The sequence below is a fragment of the Palaemon carinicauda genome, chromosome 15 (assembly GCF_036898095.1).
Source record: "Palaemon carinicauda isolate YSFRI2023 chromosome 15, ASM3689809v2, whole genome shotgun sequence".
NCBI lineage: Eukaryota > Metazoa > Arthropoda > Malacostraca > Decapoda > Palaemonidae > Palaemon > Palaemon carinicauda.
Window position 1 is genome coordinate 136,009,465 of NC_090739.1, and position 19,647 is coordinate 136,029,111.

The 19,647-nt window shown below is 36.9% G+C and overlaps 1 protein-coding gene across 1 annotated transcript in view; it reads left to right on the forward strand.

Annotated features, from left to right (window-relative positions):
• Positions 1-19,647, forward strand: part of LOC137654782 (sodium-coupled monocarboxylate transporter 1-like) — a 93,432-nt gene that overhangs the window by 6,591 nt on the left and 67,194 nt on the right. Inside the window, exons 2-7 of the mRNA XM_068388732.1 lie at positions 331-556; positions 1,501-1,634; positions 2,325-2,513; positions 3,731-3,885; positions 4,359-4,499; positions 5,271-5,489. Of these exons, the coding sequence (XP_068244833.1) occupies positions 349-556; positions 1,501-1,634; positions 2,325-2,513; positions 3,731-3,885; positions 4,359-4,499; positions 5,271-5,489 (1,046 nt within the window). The 5' untranslated portion in view covers positions 331-348. The remainder of the gene's footprint in view (positions 1-330; positions 557-1,500; positions 1,635-2,324; positions 2,514-3,730; positions 3,886-4,358; positions 4,500-5,270; positions 5,490-19,647) is intronic.

Sequence of the window (19,647 nt, forward strand, 5' to 3'; positions counted from 1 at the left end):
GGTTTTAATAATAATAATAATAATAATAATAATAATAATAATAATAATAATAATAATAATAATAATGATGATATCGGAAGTATTTATTTTAGTGTTGTTCCTGTTCTTAGAATATTTTATTTTTCCTTGTTTCCTTTCCTCCCTTTGCTATTTTCACTGTTGGGGCCCCTGGGCTTATAGCATCCTGCTTTTCCAATTAGAGTTGTATCTTAGCAAGTATTAATAATGATAATAATAATAATAATAATAATAATAATAATTATTATTATTATTATTATTATTATTATTATTATTATTATTATTATTTAAAACCTTTTCTCCTTTCTTCAGAGATAAAAACTCCTGAGGATGCTTCTCGGCGGGAACTTCACCGTGGCAGACGACGCCATCTTCTTCCTCCTGCTGGTGCTGTCCCTTGGCATAGGTGTCTACAGCGCCTTCAAGACGAGGGGCAACACTTCCACCTTGGAGTATCTCCTGGGCAGCAAGGATCTGTCGCCCCTGGCGGTATTTTTTTCCCTTCTCGGTGGGGTCGTTTCTGCCATAGCTCTACTCGGTACGTATTTGTAAGGATCGTTCTATGCGAACTTATTTTGAATAAACTCTTTAAGGCAGTTTTAATAACGGTAGATTTTATCCGACTTGATGGAGAATACATAAATTGCCATAAAATATCACTTATTAAGCTAGAAGAAACATATGTATGCATGAAATTGTTTATCAAAGAACAAAACAAAAACTTTTAAACTATTGATTATACCAAACTCAGCCAAAAGAACGCAATCGTTTCGATTCTGGCTCGCCAAGTTTTGCAACTTACTACAGAAACTATAAAAAAAAAAAATTTCAAGTGTTGGACGCTCATTCTTGTGTGCTTACAAACAGAAAAAGGATTGAGCTTTTATGAAATTTCGATGGTGGAAAACTTAAAGATATCTGAAGCTAGTTATGTTATGATTTCCCCATATTTGGAGTCTGCATATCGAGAAAATTAAAACTAGAGAGAATATTGATTTCGTCAGTTATGTAAAGTATATCAGCTTTTCCTGAGGAAAAAGGGTTTGTTACTGTTTCTCTCTCTCATATATATATATATATATATATATATATATATATATATATATATATATATATATATATATATATATATATATATATATATATATATATATATATATATATATATATATATATATATACAGTATATATAACGGAGTTTGACCTAGGAAAAATCTATTTTTGGGTGAGATAGCCATGTCGTCCTGATGGACGTCCTTCTAAGGCAGCTTTATATATATATATATATATATATATATATATATATATATATATATATATATATATATATATATATATATATATATATATATATATATATATATATATATATATATATATATATATATATATATATATATATATATATATATATATATATATATATATATATATAAACCCGTATTTAACAATGAATTCAAACCAACGCATTTTCTTTGGTAGGGAATGCGACTGAAATGTACTTCTACGGAACGCAGCTCTGCATGAGTATGGTTGGAAATATCTTTGGAATCCTTATCGTCAGGAATATCTTCCTTCCAATCCTCTACCCACTTCATATAGTTTCCATGAATGAGGTAAAAGAAATCCACAATATTGGCTGATGTAAACACACCTGTTTATACATGATAATTTTTCAAATTTAAACGTGTTTATAGATATTTTCATTTAAACCACAAATACCTCTTAATATTAGATTCTCTGTGTCTAGGGATCAGAGACCCCAAGGGGGAATTAACTTTATGATCATAGCGTCTGGTTGGGCGTGGATTCGATCTCTGTCCAAAGAAACTGAGGCTCCAGTGACTTACCACCAGGCCAGTGGCAAGTTACTGGAACCTCAGAGTCTTTGGATCGTGATCGAATCCATGGCCAACCAGAAGCTAATATCATAAAGTTAATCTCCCCCTGGGTCTATGATCCCGAGGCAGAGAGTATTCTATATTAAGAGGTATTTCCGGCTTATATATATATATATATATATATATATATATATATATATATATATATATATATATATATATAATGTTTGTTGTTTTTCCTGGAGTAGAAAAAAAGTGTACCCTAAATGCATGGACGTGAAATAAGATTTTGTAGAAATTGTTTGACACTAAACAGTAGGTCAAATCAGGTTAGTCCAAGACAATCAAGGTTTGTAGAAGAAGAATGGAGGGGAGAATATGATAAATCAAGAGATAAGGAAGTCTTTCTACCTTCAGGAACTTGCCATTGATGTCACAAAATGTGACAGTTGCCATTAATTACAGTACATTGAGCTCCGCTTCAATTCCGCCAAGCTGAGGAAACTAGCCACGGTTTGCCAACTCGTCTCTTCCTTCTTCTACATGGGGGTGTGCCTCTACGTCCCTTCCATGACTCTCAGTTCTGTAACGGGACTCCCTACCTGGACGTCGGTCATATCAATGGGATCCATCTTTACCTTTTACATCACCATAGTAAGTGATGAGGATTCCTTTTAACACTTTGGGCATTCCTAGGCTTGTCAAGTTTGTTTATTATCTTTAGTCACTGCTAACCAGCTAACATAGCATGCTCATTTGCTCTGGACGGGTGCTCTTAGACCAACGGTCGTAGCCGAAGTGCCAGGAACTTGCTCCACTTTTGCCGTGGATTGGCCCAGTATTGCAGAACTACTACTACTACTACTACTATTACTACTATTACTACTACTACTACTATTACTACTACTACTACTACTAGTAGTAGTAGGCCTTGGCTTATAACACTACTACTAGTTGACCTTGGCTTATACTACTACTATTACTACTATTACTACTACTAGTTGGCCTTGGGTGTTTACACATACCACACTAGGTTGCCAAAATTGATAACCGAGTTCAAGGTAAAATGGGATAAAATTACAACTTGAGATTTTAATTAAGGCAGTTTATAGTGACGGGAAAGGTTCAATTACAATACTAAGTATAAGCCTAGATGCTTAGCACCTATCTATTTAATTGGGAGAGTGCCCACAAACTTATTTGGCAGAGTGAGCCAGGATCCATAGGTGAGAGATGCGGTCATCATATGTATGTCTCCTTGTCTATATATATATATATATATATATATATATATATATATATATATATATATATATATATATATATATATATATGTATGTATATGTATGTCATGATTTGTAGACTTGATTCGTTCCTCAAGAAACATACTGGAAGAATTAGGAAAGGGTCCAATGTTGATGTCCAGCATGACAAGCCAAATCACGACATCTATGTAATGTGGAGGAATATAAACGAAGTGGGGGTCTCTCTTCGTCTGCTGTGCCTATATATATATATATATATATATATATATATATATATATATATATATATATATATATATATATATGTATGTATATATATATATATATATATACATATATATATATATATATATATATATATATATATATATATATATATATATATATATATATATATATATATAATGCTTACATTGCAAATTGTTGTTTTGCTCCGAACAAAATATTCTCGAAACCTCTTACTTTGTGACCCTAGTAAGATATACATTATTCATTAGTTAATACTCCTGATTTATTATTTTTTTCTATTTCTTGCTTCGTTTTCAGGCCTTCATTGTCCATTTTGTTACTTATCTATTCAATTATTCCTTCTTATCTCCTTATCAGGGTGGTGCACGCGCAGTCGTCTACACCGACGTCGTTCAAACGATCATCATGTTTGGAGGAGTTCTTCTGGTGACGGTTATGTGTTGCAGCCAAATCGGAGGTATTGAACGCGTCATCGACTTGGCCCGAGAGGGAGGCAGGATAGAATTCCTTAAGTAAGCTCTCTGGGAGTCTTATGAGAACCAAGGTGATATACTCCAGTAGGTCTCTGGTGTATTGTACGTGTGTGCAATGACCTGACTTTTGCCTGCTACTCATTTATAACCTTTGCTAAACTTCTGATTGGAATTCCTTAAGTAAGCTCTGGAAGTCTTGTGAAAACCAAGGTGATATTGTCCAGTAGGTCTCTGGTGCATTGTACTCCTGTGCAATGACCTGACTCTTGCCTGCTAGTCATTTATGACCTTTGATAAACTTTTAAATAGAATTCCTTAAGTAAGCTCTCTGGAAGTCTTGTGAGAACAAGATAATATACTCCAGTAGGTCTCTAAATCATCAAATGCGTGTGCAATATACCTGACTCATATCTTTTCTGCTCATTTATGACCATTGATAAACTTTTGACATTTGTTTCTCTTTTTTTCCCCAAAATCTTAAAATCTTACCATTTATTTCTTTTTCTTTGCAGTCTTGACACGAGCCCCTTCGTTCGACACACATTTTGGTCAACCAATGTCTTCGGCATCTACGTCATCATGAGCATGTTAGCTCTCAACCAATCGCAGTTCCAAAGATTCTGTTCTCTGAAGACTTTGGATATTGCAAAAACGTAGGTCGCTCATAGTGTCTGTAACCACCATATTATGTGGACTTGTATTTAGCATCTATCATGTCGTCTCATTACTGTTTCACATATTTACACAATCTAGCTGTATCCGTGCTGTATTACCTATAAGGAACAATTAGATCCTTTTCCTTAACAGCCTGAAACAAGGACTTTAAAATATACCTCATTGATAAACGTGGAGCTAACACTGAAACAGCAAATTAGTAAACAACTATATACTACTCTACACAGAAAGCCTTGATGTAAGAACCCTTGATGTCCGATTTTTGTATACACTTTAGACATGAGTGCCACACTGGCATGGCCAAAATCTATAATTTCCCTCTTGATATCCTTAAAAGTGTTCCCCTAGCTTAGCTAGAAAATGAATCGGTTACATCCTTCAGAGAACGCTGAGCTATATCAAGGAAGAAGGTCTTCACCTTACAAACATTTGGAGATACTGTACAAACAAAAATACAACTGAAAATAACAAAGATAAGATGAAAAAAATTTGTAATAAAACAATGCTATATTTAATATAGTAAGCAAAATAACATTTGTAATAACCTGATATCGATTTCATATGAAACCTAACTATTTGGTGACTTTTGTAGCTGGAAATAATAGAGATTGGATTCAGGTTACGCCTATCCTACATCAAAATTTAACAAAAATGGACTTAAACAGCTTCTTGGAACCAATTAAACTTGTAAGTTGAGGACCTTTTGTATAGTACTTCCCTCTTTTTAAAATCTCACTTTAATGTTTCAGGCTTTGCATGCTGTTTCCAGTGGGCTTCTTCCTTTTGCTCACAGTCTTCTACTTATCCGGCCTCGTCGCGTACTCCACCTACATCAACTGCGACCCCTTCATCTCCGGGAAAATCGAGAAACCCGATATGATTTTGCCTTACCTGGTCACCGACAGGCTCTCGAAGTACTCGGGGCTGTCTGGGTTCTTTGTGGCTGCTGTCTACAGTGGTGTTTTAAGGTAAGGGACCTTTCCAAAGAGCATATTTTTGTATTTACAACAGCGTTTTAAGGTAGGAGACCTTTCCCAAGAGCATATCTTTGTATTTACAGTGGTGTTTTAAGGTAAGGGACCTTTCCCAAGAGCATATCTTTGTATTTACAGTGGCGTTTTAAGGTAAGGAACCTTTCTAAAGAGCATGTCTTTGTATTTACAGCAGCGTTTTAAGGTAATGGACCTTATCAAAGAGCATATCTATGTATTTACAGCGGTGTTTTAAGGTAAGGGACCTTTCCAAAGAGCATATCTTTGTATTTACAGTGGTGTTTTAAGGTAAGGCACCTTTCCAGAGAGCATACTGTATCTTCATATTTATAGTGGTATTTTAAAGTAAGGGACCTTTCCAAAGAGCATATCTTTATATTTACAGTGGCATTTTAAGGTAAGGGACCATTCCAAAGAGCATATCTTTGTATTAAAGACAGGCAACACTGTGATTTACATTGATATCTTCTTGGTACCCAACTTACTTTGCTCCAGAATTCCCATCTAATCTTAGAGGAAATCTTTCATGTCAGCCATTAAAGGCAGGAAATGACTGAGTGGATTGGTTTAACTATTTAGAGACTATGATCAAGACATTTTCTTTTCAAAGTCTCAGAAGAAAGATCGGCACTCAAAAGAATTGGTTTGTTCACGGAAGTTTAATATTGTATTTTTTAACATTAAAATTTTATTCCTCTGCGTAAGTGACTGTAAACTACATATAAGCGAATTATCAAAATTGACTGACAGACTAACTGACTGACTGATTAATTGACTGATTGATTGATTGATTGATTGATTGATGGACTGATGGACTGACTTTTCACAAACACTTCAATGCAATAACATACAAGGTTCACGAGTAGAATGATTAACTGATCAAAATCTATAATCATCTTCTTCTTCTTCTTCTTTGTCTGCATCCTTTCCCACCTTTATGTGGGGTCGATGTTTCTGGCCAGCGTTCTCTATCTACCTCTGTCCCACACTTCATCACCACTTAATCCCTTTGATCGAAAGTCATCCTTGATACAGTCCATCCACCTTTGCTTTGGTCTCCCTCTCCTTCTCGTTCCCTGTACCTCCATTTCCATCATTCTCCTCCCAATATACTGTTCATATCCTCTCATGACATGACCATGCCACCTCAGTCTACTTTCTTGGATCTTATCTGATAGTTTTCTAATTCCTGTGGTACCCCTAGTTACCTCATTCCGTATCTTATCTCTTCTTGTCACCCCACACATCCATCTCAACATTCTCATCTCTGCCACATCCAGTTTCTTCTCTTCTGTCTTCTTTATTGCCCACGTCTCTGCTCCATACATCATTGCCGGTCTCACAACTGTCCTGTGTACTTTACCTTTCAACTTAACCCCTATTTTCCTGTCGCATAGTACTCCACGCACTTTTTTCCATTCTTCCATCCTGCTTATATTCTGTGGTTTATTTCTGCCGCCATATCACCATCGTCTGCAACTGTTGATCCTAGATACTTGAAATTTTCAACTATTTTCAATCTCTCTCCTTGTAAACTAACTTCCCCATTCTCCCCATTTTTCAATCTCAAATATTCTGTCTTTTTCCTGCTGATCTTTAATCCTCTATTTTCCATTTCTCTTCTCCATTCCTCCAGTTTCTCTTCTACTACCTCTCGCCTTGTGCTACACAGTATAATATCATCAGCAAAAAACATACACCAAGGAGTCTGATCTCTAATACCTCGTGTTACTACATCCATGACCAGATCAAATAGGTAAGGGCTCAATGCAGACCCCTGATGTAGTCCCACATTTACTGGGAACTCTCTGTTAGGCCTATACTGCTCTTAATATTTGCTTCTGCCCTCTCATACATATCAGCAAAAGCCTACTTGGATTCAGGCTCACAAAACAAACGTCGAACTATAGACAAACTCAATCTCTCTCTTACCAGCTGTTATAAAAAGGGACAATGATTTTTCGTGAACTTTATCATATTAAAAGCAATTATATCGGCTGGTAAGAGAGAGATTGAGGTTGTCTATAGTTCGACGTTTGTTTTGTGAGCCTGAATCCAAGTAGGCTGTTGCTGACAAAGAATCAAAAGACTTGTGTCATACACAGATATTCATAAAATTTGTTGTTGTACAAATGAGACTGGCAATGTAAAGTGTAAAATTAACTTATTTCCCCTTGTCTGTTTATTAAACTAGTGAATCCAAAACTTTAGTACAGTATAATCAATTGTTTAGTTTAAGGGGACCGTTCGCCATGTCAGCCATTTTTTTTTCTAATGATCCAAATTACACCATTTCTATAAATGTTTTAGACATATATAATACCTTCATCATATATAAAATTTCAAGTCATTTGATCAAAAACTTTTGGATTTATTAGCAAAAATCATGATTAAAAAAAAATTTAGGTACATTTTTCCCCACTATTATAATACAAATTGTATTGAAACTTATACCATAAAAACTACTCTATCAACCGAATAATTCTGTCAGACAGAATTTTGATTTTCCTTTCTGTTTTTTTTTTATGAATTTTTTTTTTCCTCGTCTAGACGGAAAATAATCGTGAAAAAAAATATAAAAAGAAAATCAAAATTTTGTATGACAGAATTGTGGGATTTTTATTCTTCTTTTCAATGATATCTTTCTCTCTAATACCGAACAACAAATAAGTGAGAAAAATGTACCTAAGTGTGAATAAGTATGTTTTTGAGTTATGAGTTCCCAAAGACTTGCAACAAATTTTCACTTCTTTTCTTAAAGAAATCAAGATAATATTATTATGATAACTTTTATTGTTTATTTTTACATAAATGCACCCTAACGAGGTATTTGAACCCTCAGTTTACTATTCCTATGTTACCAGTTGCCAGCAATCTCTCATTTTTGCCAGTGTTGTAGTTAGCAGGTTTCAGCTTTGTACTCTTATTCATGTTTCCTTCTTTCTTGGTTCTTTTTTCTCATTCTCCACTTACTTTTTGTCCTTTCTATCACCTTATGTAACATTGGCATTGCTATAAAGTTCCAGAAGACGTTGTGAAAGCACAATCTACAAACGAACTTCAAGTAAATAAACACATGCATTATAATTTCTATATGTCTTTGGAAACTTTGTTGATGTTCTTGTAGCTGGTAGTTTTCATTTAGCTACCCTCTACCAAATTACAATGCCTTTCATTTCTGCCAGAAGTACGATATATCGAAACATAAGAGTAAGAGAGAGAGAGAGAGAGAGAGAGAGAGAGAGAGAGAGAGAGAGAGAGAGAGAGAGAGAGAGAGAGAGAGAGAGAGAGGATATACTGTTGATGGCAGTTCAAATTGAGAGAGAGAGAGAGAGAGAGAGAGAGAGAGAGAGAGAGAGAGAGAGAGAGAGAGAGAGAGAGCTCAACCATTATTTGATTCTAAGAGAGTTGAACATTGGTATTATAGAATTTGTATAAATAGCAGTTTTAAATAATTCGAGAGAGAGAGAGAGAGAGAGAGAGAGAGAGAGAGAGAGAGAGAGAGAGAGAGAGAGAGAGAGAGAGAGAGATGCAAGAATAAACATAACTACGATTCTGTCAAACTCAATCATGCAGCTGATAGTAAGGATGACATCATAATTTAAAGACCGCTATATCATCATTGTTTGGAAAATTGATAGACTATTTGTTCTTTTTATGACCTTAGGTAACATTGGCATTGCTATAAAGTTCCCGAGGATGTTATGAAAGCACAATCTACATACGAACTTCAAGAAAGAGAGAGAGAGAGAGAGAGAGAGAGAGAGAGAGAGAGAGAGAGAGAGAGAGAGAGAGAGAGAATTATAGTTTTTGTAAAAATGGCAGTTTTAGATAATTCGAGAGAGAGAGAGAGAGAGAGAGAGAGAGAGAGAGAGAGAGAGAGAGAGAGAGAGAGAGAGAGAGAGAGAGAAAACTACGATTCTGTCAAACTAAGTCAGGTAGATGACGCAGTAAGGATGACGTCATTATATAAAGACCGCTATATCTTCATTGTTTGAAAAAATGATTGACTATTTGTTCTTTTTATGACCTTGGGTAACATTGGCCTTGCTATAAAGTTCCCGAGGACGTTGTGAAAACAATCTACATACGAACTTCAAGTAAACAAACGCATGCATTATAACTTCTGTAAGTGTTTGGAAACTCTGGCTTCTGTTCTCTTAGGATTAGATTTCGTTCTACTACGCTCTACCAATGCCTTCCATTTCTGCCACACGTACGATAGATCGAAACATAAGTGAAAAATCGCTATAGGTATGCAAAAATAACACACAAAGACGATTTTGTCAAACTCAGTCATGCAGACGACACAGTATGGATGACGTCATCATTTAAAGACCGCTATATCTTCGTTATTTGTAAAAATAATTGGCTGAAACTTCTGGGGAGCATGTACGATATGTTTATGCATACATAGAAGCAATAAAACGATTTTCGATTTCTGAAAGTTGTTATGTCAAAATCCCATGGCCGACGGTCCCCTTAATACAAAGATTTTCAATCAGAAGTAATTTCCTACTCAAACACCATCGTGTCATGTTTGCGAGGAAGGTAATCTTCGACTGCAACAATTTGTCGCGGCTGCCACACAAATCATGCCTCTACCTCGACGCTCACCATGTCCGGTGTGGCCGAAGCATTAAGGGCCCGGCCAGACCAAGCGCGGCTAGCGGCGAGGTTAGCGGCAAGAGGTTCCCACGGAAAATTGAAACCTTAAGTATCTTATGTAGGTGGCCAGATAGGAGGCGCGGGAAGCCTCAAGCCGCTGCAGTTACCGCCAGACTATGTTTCATGTTTTAAAAAATCGCGGCGGCTCGAGCGTCTTCACCCAAGATTACGCCATTTTTCATCAGTTCCTGAAGGGGTACGCGTTCAATTGTTCGTTTCCAGCCATTACTAATCAACAATTTATTGGGAGGTGTTTCGGAGAGCAAAAATAAATTAAATAAATGGAAGTTATGGCAATCAACTGCAAATGGATGGTAATAAAATAGTGGGTAGGCCTATGCCTTTTTGTGCTTTGCAACCTATTTAATCACCATTCAGTTATATATATATATATATATATATATATATATATATATATATATATATATATAGTATATATATATATATATATATATATATATACATTTATGTGTGTATATATATATATATATATACATATATATATATATATATATATATATATATATATATATATATATATATATATATATACATATATATATATATATATATATATATATATATATATATATATATATATATATATATATATATACATATATATATATGTATAGATATCTTTTGCAAATGCTAGTTAATTCTGGAATGAGAGGGACAATGATTTTTCGTGAACTTTATCATATTTGAAGCAATTATAATACCTGGTAAGAGAGAGATTGAAGTTGTCTACAGTTCGACGTTTGTTCTTTGAGCCTGAATCCAGGAAGGATGTTGCCATCAAAGAATCAAAAGACTTGTGAAATATGCAGATATTCATTAAATCTGTCGCCGTACGAACGAGACTGGCAACATTAATTTCAAAATTAACTTATTTTCCCTTCTCTGTTTATTAAAATCGTGAATCCAGACTCTTGTGTAATTTATAGTTCAGATTAAAATAACGATTTTCAATCGGAAGTAATTTCCTACTCAAACACCATTGTCATGTTTACGAGGAACTCAGCTGGGAGTGAGGAGGGAAGAGAGGTGTGGCGGTTCTGGTGTGGCCACCCAACATTTGGTCGCTGGTTTGCCGCCGAGTCATGCCGCTAACCTCGCCGCTCATCGCGTTTGGTCTGGCCGAGCCCTAAGCGAGTTTTCATTAGTTTAAGATTTCCAAGAGGGCAGTGGCTTAGCTTAGGGGGGGGCGGCGACGGGGAATTCTTTTTTTTTTAAATGCCCCCTTCCCTGGCCTCCTAAAGAGGGGCCCTCCAAAACAGGGTTGGAAAATAAAAGTATAAAAGTAAGGGCCTATACATTTAAAATTACCATTTTATTTTCAATGTAGCCTATCGCCCTTCTCTCTCTCTCTCTCTCTCTCTCTCTCTCTCTCTCTCTCTCTCTCTCTCTCTCTCTCTCTCTCCTCCCAACTTGAGGTTTGTTTGGCCTTTTTGGAAATCATACATACCGAAAAAGATCACCTAACTAAAGTGTGAGTTGAATTTCACTTAATCTTGCAACAATAGGACCGAAGTTTTGGAGAAAATTAATGCACTTTCAACTATGTAATTTACTGTGCAAATTGTGCCATAACAGATGATTATAGATTTTGCACAGTAAATTACATAGTTGAAAGTGCATTAATTTTCTCCAAAACTTCGATCCTATTGTTGCAAGATTAAGTGAAATTCAACTCACACTTTAGTTAGGTGATTTTTTTCGGTATGTATGATTTCCGAAAAGGCCAAACAAACCTCAAGTTGGAGGAGAGAGAGAGAGAGAGAGAGAGAGAGAGAGAGAGAGAGAGAGAGAGAGAGAGAGAGAGAGAGAGAGAAAGAAGGGTGATAGGCTACATTGAAAGTAAAATGGTAATTTTAAATGTATAGGCCCTTACTTTTATACTTTTATTTTCCAACCCTGTTTTGGAGGGCCCCTCTTTAGGAGGCCAGGGAAGGGGGCATTTAAAAAAAAATTTCCCGTCGCCCCCCCCCCTAAGCTAAGCCCCTGCCCTCTTGGAAATCTTAAACTAATGAAAACTCGCTTAAGGCTCCGGCCACACCGGACATGGTGAACGTCGAGGTAGAGGCATGACTTGTGCGGCAGCAGCGACAAAATGTTGTAGTCGAAGATTACCTTCCTCGCAAACATGACACGATGGTGTTTGAGTAGGAAATTACTTCTGATTGAAAATCTTAGTATTAAACTAAACAATAGATTATACTAAAGTTTTGGATTCAGTAGTTTAATAAGCAGACAAGGGGAAATAAGTTAATTTTACACTTTACATTGCCAGTCTCATTTGTACAACAACAAACTTTATTAATATCTGTGTATGACACAAGTCTTTTGATTCTTTGTCGGCAACAGCCTACTTGGATTCAGGCTCACAAAACAAACGTCGAACTATAGACAACCTCAATCTCTCTCTTACCATCCATTATAATCGCTTTTAATATGATAAAGTTCACGAAAAATCATTGTCCCTTTTACGAGGTAGGTGTAATTTCCCTCATTGGTCAAGTTTTTCATTTTAGCTTTAGTCAGACTCACCTCCAGCCTCTCTCTGTTTTCATCTCTCCAATAATCCCCAATTGCTTCTCAATTGTCTCTTCCAGATCCTCAATCTCTTTCTCAAATACAGATTCCAACTGATGAATAGAGGCCACTTTTTCTCCCTCAACTTTTTCCAGTTGCTTACTCATTTCAAGATCTTTTTGCCCCACCTCACTTAATTTATTTGAATATTCTTCCTTAAGACCTTCTAACTCCTCTAAGATGCAGTTGTACCTTCCATTTCTAACCAAATCATTGATTCTTGCCTGTCAGGCTCATCTCCAGCCTCTCTTTCTCTGTTTTCATCTCTCCAATAATCTCCAATTGATTCTCAATTGTTTCTCCCAATTCCTCAAATTTTTCCTCAAATCCAGATTCCAACCGATGAATAGAGGCTACTTTTTCATCCTCAACTCTTACCAGTTGTTCACTCGTTTCAAGGTTTATTTGTTCCATCTTACTTATTTTATTTAGATATTCTCCGATTGAAGCATCTTTATTAGATAATTCCTCTTCCATGTGACCGTTGGTTTTTTAAAGATCTTGCAACTTTGTCGAGAATTTTTTAATCTCGATTTCTTTTTCCTTTTGAAGAGTTTCGATTCTGTTGGAGAGACCTAGAGTCTCTACTTTCTGTTCCTCTATTTCCTCCTCAAGCTTTGACTCCCTCTCAATTCGGGCTTCATTTTCTTCCTGAACTCTTTGCAATTGTTCAGTCAGTCCAAAAATTTGTTAGTCCTTTTCAGTTAATTTATTTACTGTAAATGATCTCCAATTTCAACCTCTTTATAAGAGAGTTCACTTTTTAGTGGTTCGTTGGTTAGTTGCAGATCCTGCATCTTGGTTGAGAAATTTCCAATTTCTATTTCTTTACCCTTTCGAAGAGTTTCTATATTGTAGGAGAGACGTTGAATCTCTACCTGCAGATCTCTCTTCTCTTCTTCTAGTTTAGATTCCACCTGATATCTAGAGTTGATCTCTTCCCAGGCACTCTCTAGTTCTGTGTCCAAAACTTCCATTGGTTTTTCCATCTCCAGTTGAATATTTTTACCCAGCTCCTTTAGTTCCTGTTCTTCCTCCAGTGTGGACAAGAATTTCCACAACAAGAGATTTCCAGCCACAACCATACCTACCATAACAACAGGGAACCAATTCCCCCCCCCCCCCCCCCACCCCCAGGGCCGGATTAAGAAGTCTCCGGGCCCTAGGCTATTCAGGCTGGCGGGGCCCCTTTGAGTTACGGGTAAGTGAAGCAACCCCTTCCAGCTTGTGTGGGGTGGGAGGTGTCGGTGTGAGCCTGTTTAAGGTCTAATTAAATACATTCTAGCTATTTAGATTAAATTTAATAGGGAAAGTACATCAAGGCAACCAAAACCATTTACCAACAGCCATTATAACTCTTGTTAAATCATGCATTTTAAAGAGAATAAGCTCAAGACAGCATAGTATTACTAGATTAGGCTATTAAAGTAGTGACATCATGTACCTATTATATTCAGCATAACCACTACAGCAGTATCATTCCCTTTATATATCACTGACCATTATTGTTATCATTGCATCATGCATAAGACTATCAAATCATATAAACTCAAGAAAGTAAAGAATTGTTAGATAAAGTAATGACTTATAACCCTACACCTATTACATTCAACACAGCCACTGTTATCATTCCGTTTATATCACATTTTGCCATTTAGCCTATAATAATCAGTAAATCATTCACATCAAAAATAGAAACTCAAAGTACAGTATTTCTAGATAATTAAATCTTTGCCATCTTATACCCATCTCCTTTCACATAATCATTCCATTTTCATTATTATTTACCATTACGCTTATCTAATTATATGTATAAAGAAAAGAAACAGAAGACTCCTAGGTTACTAAAGCAATAGCATCATACACACCTTTGGTATTTAACATAACCTCTACAGTCCCTTTTTGTGATTATCATCCCATATCTCCCATACTCACCCATTAGCGGGAAAACACAACCGTTCTGATGTAAACAAAGGCGTGTTGAGTGTTGCCATCTATGGTTAGGTTTATTTATTTTTATTTTATTTTATTTCATTATTTATTTTTGTTATGATTAATTTTCAAAAATAAATTTTACTCTCCAAACACTTGAACTTTTTAGGTAGGGACCCCTTTGCACTTGCACCATGTGCGCAGTCTTGGATGAGCCCCTGAACCCCTTGGATCGCGGGGCCCCCAAATGCTCGGGGCCCTAGGCAAATGCCTAGTTTGCCTATGCGGTAATTCGGCCCTGCCACCCCTGTTTTGGGGAACAATAGTTCCACCCTCAGTTCTAGTGACGAAGTCTGGGAAAAATTTTCCCAGAATTCCAATAGATCAGTTTGGAGCGTTTCCGGTTTCCGTTCCATAGTCTCGACCTTCAGTTGGCACTGCTGAAGATCCTGCCGCGATTTCCAGAAACCTCCGACCACAGGGAAGGAGGACAACAGTCGTTGGAGGACGGGAACGTCTCCGATCCCGCCCTCAGAGTTGTCATTCCTCTTGGACAGTAGCCAAGAGACCATCCTGAATGCGAAGGAGTCCTTAATTTCCCTCATTCGTCCTTCGAGATCCATGCAATAGGTCTCATACGCCAACTGCTGCTCCTGAAGATCAGCTGTAAGGTGTGATGCCTTGAATAATCCTCCAAAACTTCCGATGATTGCTTTCTTCATTATGTTGATCGCTGTTTGGTACATACCAAACATTGTAAGAAAATCTGCGTTAGATTACCAGATAGTTCTTCGACCAACATTATTTTGAAAAAAATACAGAGTCGATATCCTGGAGACCTTCAGGATCCCTCCAAGCTCCAAGTCTCACAAACATTCATTCCTTGAAGCCTCTGGAGACTCTTCCGAACTGCTTCAGGAAAATTCCTCCTCGTCTTCTTTTTTATCTTGTTTTATATTGCCTTTCTTATTATTCACCTTTCTTTTCTTCTTCCAAAAAATGAATCTAATTTCTCCATAGAATATTCTTTTGTGACCTTACTTTCCCTGGAAGAATTCTAGAAAAGATTCTACAGAAAAAGGAGAAATATTGAAGAATTAGGAACACGATTGCAGACGAGTGGCCGAAAAGAACTCTCTCTCTCTCTCTCTCTCTCTCTCTCTCTCTCTCTCTCTCTCTCTCTCTCTCTCTCTCTCTCTCTCTCTCTCTCTCTCTCTCTTTCTCTCTCTCTCTATTACTTTGGAGACTCTTCGAGCATTATTCTGGCCAAGAAAACACAAAAGATGAGAGCTCGAGAACCACGAGTAGGAACCTTAAATGTTGGTACAATGACAGGAAGAGGGCGGGCAATAGCTGACCTTATGAAAACAAGACGAGTAGATATTCTGTGTGTACAGGAGACAAGATGGAAAGGTAACAAAGCGAGGGAACTTGGGGAGGGGTATAAGATGTTCTATAGCGGAGCAAATAAAGAAGGTAGGAATGGTGTTGGAATAATTCTGTCAAGTGAAATGAAGAAGGAAATCGTTGAAGTAAATAGAAGAAACGATAGGATTATTTGGGTCAGGCTGATGGTTGAAAATTGCACTGTTAACATCTTTAGTGCATATGCACCCCAGTCAGGATGCTCAGATGAAGAGAAAGATCACTTCTGGTCAGACTTAGAGAAGGAGATGGAAAAGGTACCAGCAGATGAAAGATGCCTTGTCGGGGGAGATCTGAATGGGCATGTAGGCCAGAATAACCATGTGATCAGCCGTATACATGGTGGGTATGGCTATGATGAAAGAAATGCAGAGGGTGAGAGAATTGTTGATTTTGCTGTGGCCAAAGATATGGTACTGGCGAACACTTTTTTCACCAAGCGGCAACAACATCTAGTTACGTACAAAAGCGGCGGAAGGTCCAGCCAGATAGATTACTTGATGTATAAGAGGAAAGATTTGCGCGAGGTAAAAGATTGTAAGGTCATACCAGGAGACCATGTGAGTGTGCAACATCGTTTGGTAGTGATGGACTTGGTTATGGAAGTTGAACAAATAAGGAAGAAAAAAATGCAGGGGCCAAAAAGGATTAAATGGTTTAAGCTGAAAGATATTGAACTTTGTAGGCAGTTTAAAGAAAAAGTATTAGAGGAACTAACTCATGAAATTGAGGATGTTGATGAATGGTGGAATAGAACGATGGAGATAATACTGCGGGTTGCTAGAGAAATACTGGGTGAGAGTAGTGGTAAGATGTTCGAAAATAAGGAAACGTGGTGGTTCAGTGAAGAAGTGAAGGATGCAACAAAGCAAAAGAGAGAAGCAAAGAAAAGGTGGGAGGGGACCCAAATGGAAGAGGACTGGAGGGCCTATAAGGAAGCAAATAAATTAGCAAAGAAAATTGTAGCAATTGCTAAGGATAGAGCATATGATCAGCTTTACAAAGAGCTAGATACCAAGGAAGGGCAAGGAAAGATCTTTAAACTAGCACACATGAGAAATAAGAATACCAAGGATATAACACACATAAGACAGATTAAGGATAAGGATGGAAATATACTGAGAAATGAGAGAGACATAATAAAGAGATGGGAAGAATATTTTGAGGCCTTACTGAATGAAGAAAATGAAAGATTTCTAAGAGGAGACGGACACACAAATTGTGGACCAGTCACAGTAATAACAAAAGCTGAGGTTAGAGGGGCACTGGGAAAGATGAAAAATGGTAAAGCTGTGGGACCAGATGGCATACCTGCAGAAGCCTGGAAGGCTCTTGATGAGGAAGGAATTGACATATTGTGGCAGTTAATGAAAAAGATTATGGAAAGTGAGACAATACCCGAAAAATGGAGGGAAAGTATATTAATCCCAATATTCAAAGAGAAAGGGGACATACAGTGTTGTGAAAATTATCGAGGAATAAAACTCATGTCACATACACTGAAGGTATTTGAAAGAATTATGGATGAAAGATTACGGCAGCAAGTTTCCATCGGTAGACAGCAACTAGGATTCATGAAGGGGCTTAGTACTGTGGATGGTATTTTCGCTTTGAGACAAATTATGGAAAAGTACAGAGAGAAGCAAAAGGTCTTGCATATGGCCTTTATAGACCTAGAGAAGGCATATGACAGAGTACCACGACAGGAAATATGGAGATGTCTCAGGGAGAGAGGAGTGATGGAGAAGTATGTCAGAATGATCAGGGAGATGTATAGAAATGTAAAGACCAGCGTCAGATCTACAGTTGGAAGAACAGAAAATTTCCAAGTTGGAGTCGGGCTACATCAGGGATCTGCTCTAAGCCCACTCCTGTTTAACATCGTCTTGGATGTGTTAACAGAGGATGTCAGGGAGGAGCCACCATGGTGTCTGCTCTATGCAGATGATATAGTCTTGGTAGCCGAGAACAGGGAAGAACTGGAGGGGAAACTAGAAAGATGGAGATATGCCTTGGAGAGTAGAGGTTTAAGAATAAGCAGGAAGAAGACAGAGTATATGACAACCGAGATGGATGGCGACCAGCAAACAACAATCGAATTAGGCGGAGGAAACATCAAAAGGGTTCATAAATTCAAGTACCTTGGTTCAGTGATCGACAATGTGGGGAACATGGAAGAGGAAATTAACAACCGGATTCAGTGTGGTTGGAACAACTGGAGGAGGGTGTCTGGTATCATATGTGATAGGAAAGTCCCTATAAGATTGAAGGGCAGAGTGCACAAGGCAGTGATCAGACCAGCAATGACATATGGATTGGAAGCAGCACCCCTAAAGAAAACAGAGGGTAGAAAGTTGAACGTAACCGAGATGAGGATGCTTAGGTGGATGAGTGGAGTAACCAAAAAGGACAGGGTTAGAAATAAACATATTAGGGGTACAGTAAAAGTCACTGAGGCATCAAAGAAAGTGCAAGAGGCAAGGTTAAGATGGTATGGCCACCTGATGAGAAGAGAAGGGCAACACATGGCAAGAGAAGTGATGGACGTGGAGGTGGATGGAACACGAAGGAGAGGAAGACCTAAGACCAGGTGGAGAGATTGCATTAGAGATGATATGAGGGAGAAGGGAGTATGGGAGGAAATGACACAGGACAGAGGGAGATGGAAGAGACTCATTAGAAACGGCGACCCCGAATAGGGATAAAGCTGGGAAGAAGAAGAAGAAGAATATATATATATATATATATATATATATATATATATATATATATATATATGTGTGTCTGTATGTATGTATGTATGTATGTGAATACACACACACACACACACATATATATATATATATATATATATATATATATATATATATATATATATATATATATATACATATATATACACACAAACACACACATATATATGTATATGCATATATACACACAAATACAGACACACATATATGTACAAACACACACACATATATAGACACACACACACACACACACATATATATATATATATATATATATATATATATATATATATATATATATATATATATATATATATATATATATATATATATATACAAACACACACACACACACACACACATATATATATATATATATATATATATATATATATATATATATATATATATATATTGGGGCGACCCAGAACTTCAAGGGGGTGATTTAGAGCTTTTAGTTGGTGATGGGGATGATTTTATTCTAATATCAAAGGGTTGGTGGAGTGACATGGTTTCTTGCTAGGTGATATGTATGACATACAGGTTGAAAGGCAGTTGACTAAGTGGTGTAGCACTTGGCTTATGTACTGTAGGTCCATAATGTTCCTGTGTCACTCTCCATCCGGCTTACTCAATTGCATATACCCTTATAGCAATACAGGTGTAGGGGTTGCAGTCTCACCCTTATAAAGGTTTCATAGGTTATCATACTTAAATTTTGGCTTATCTACAGTTCTGCAACGTTGCAAAAGTGATTTGAT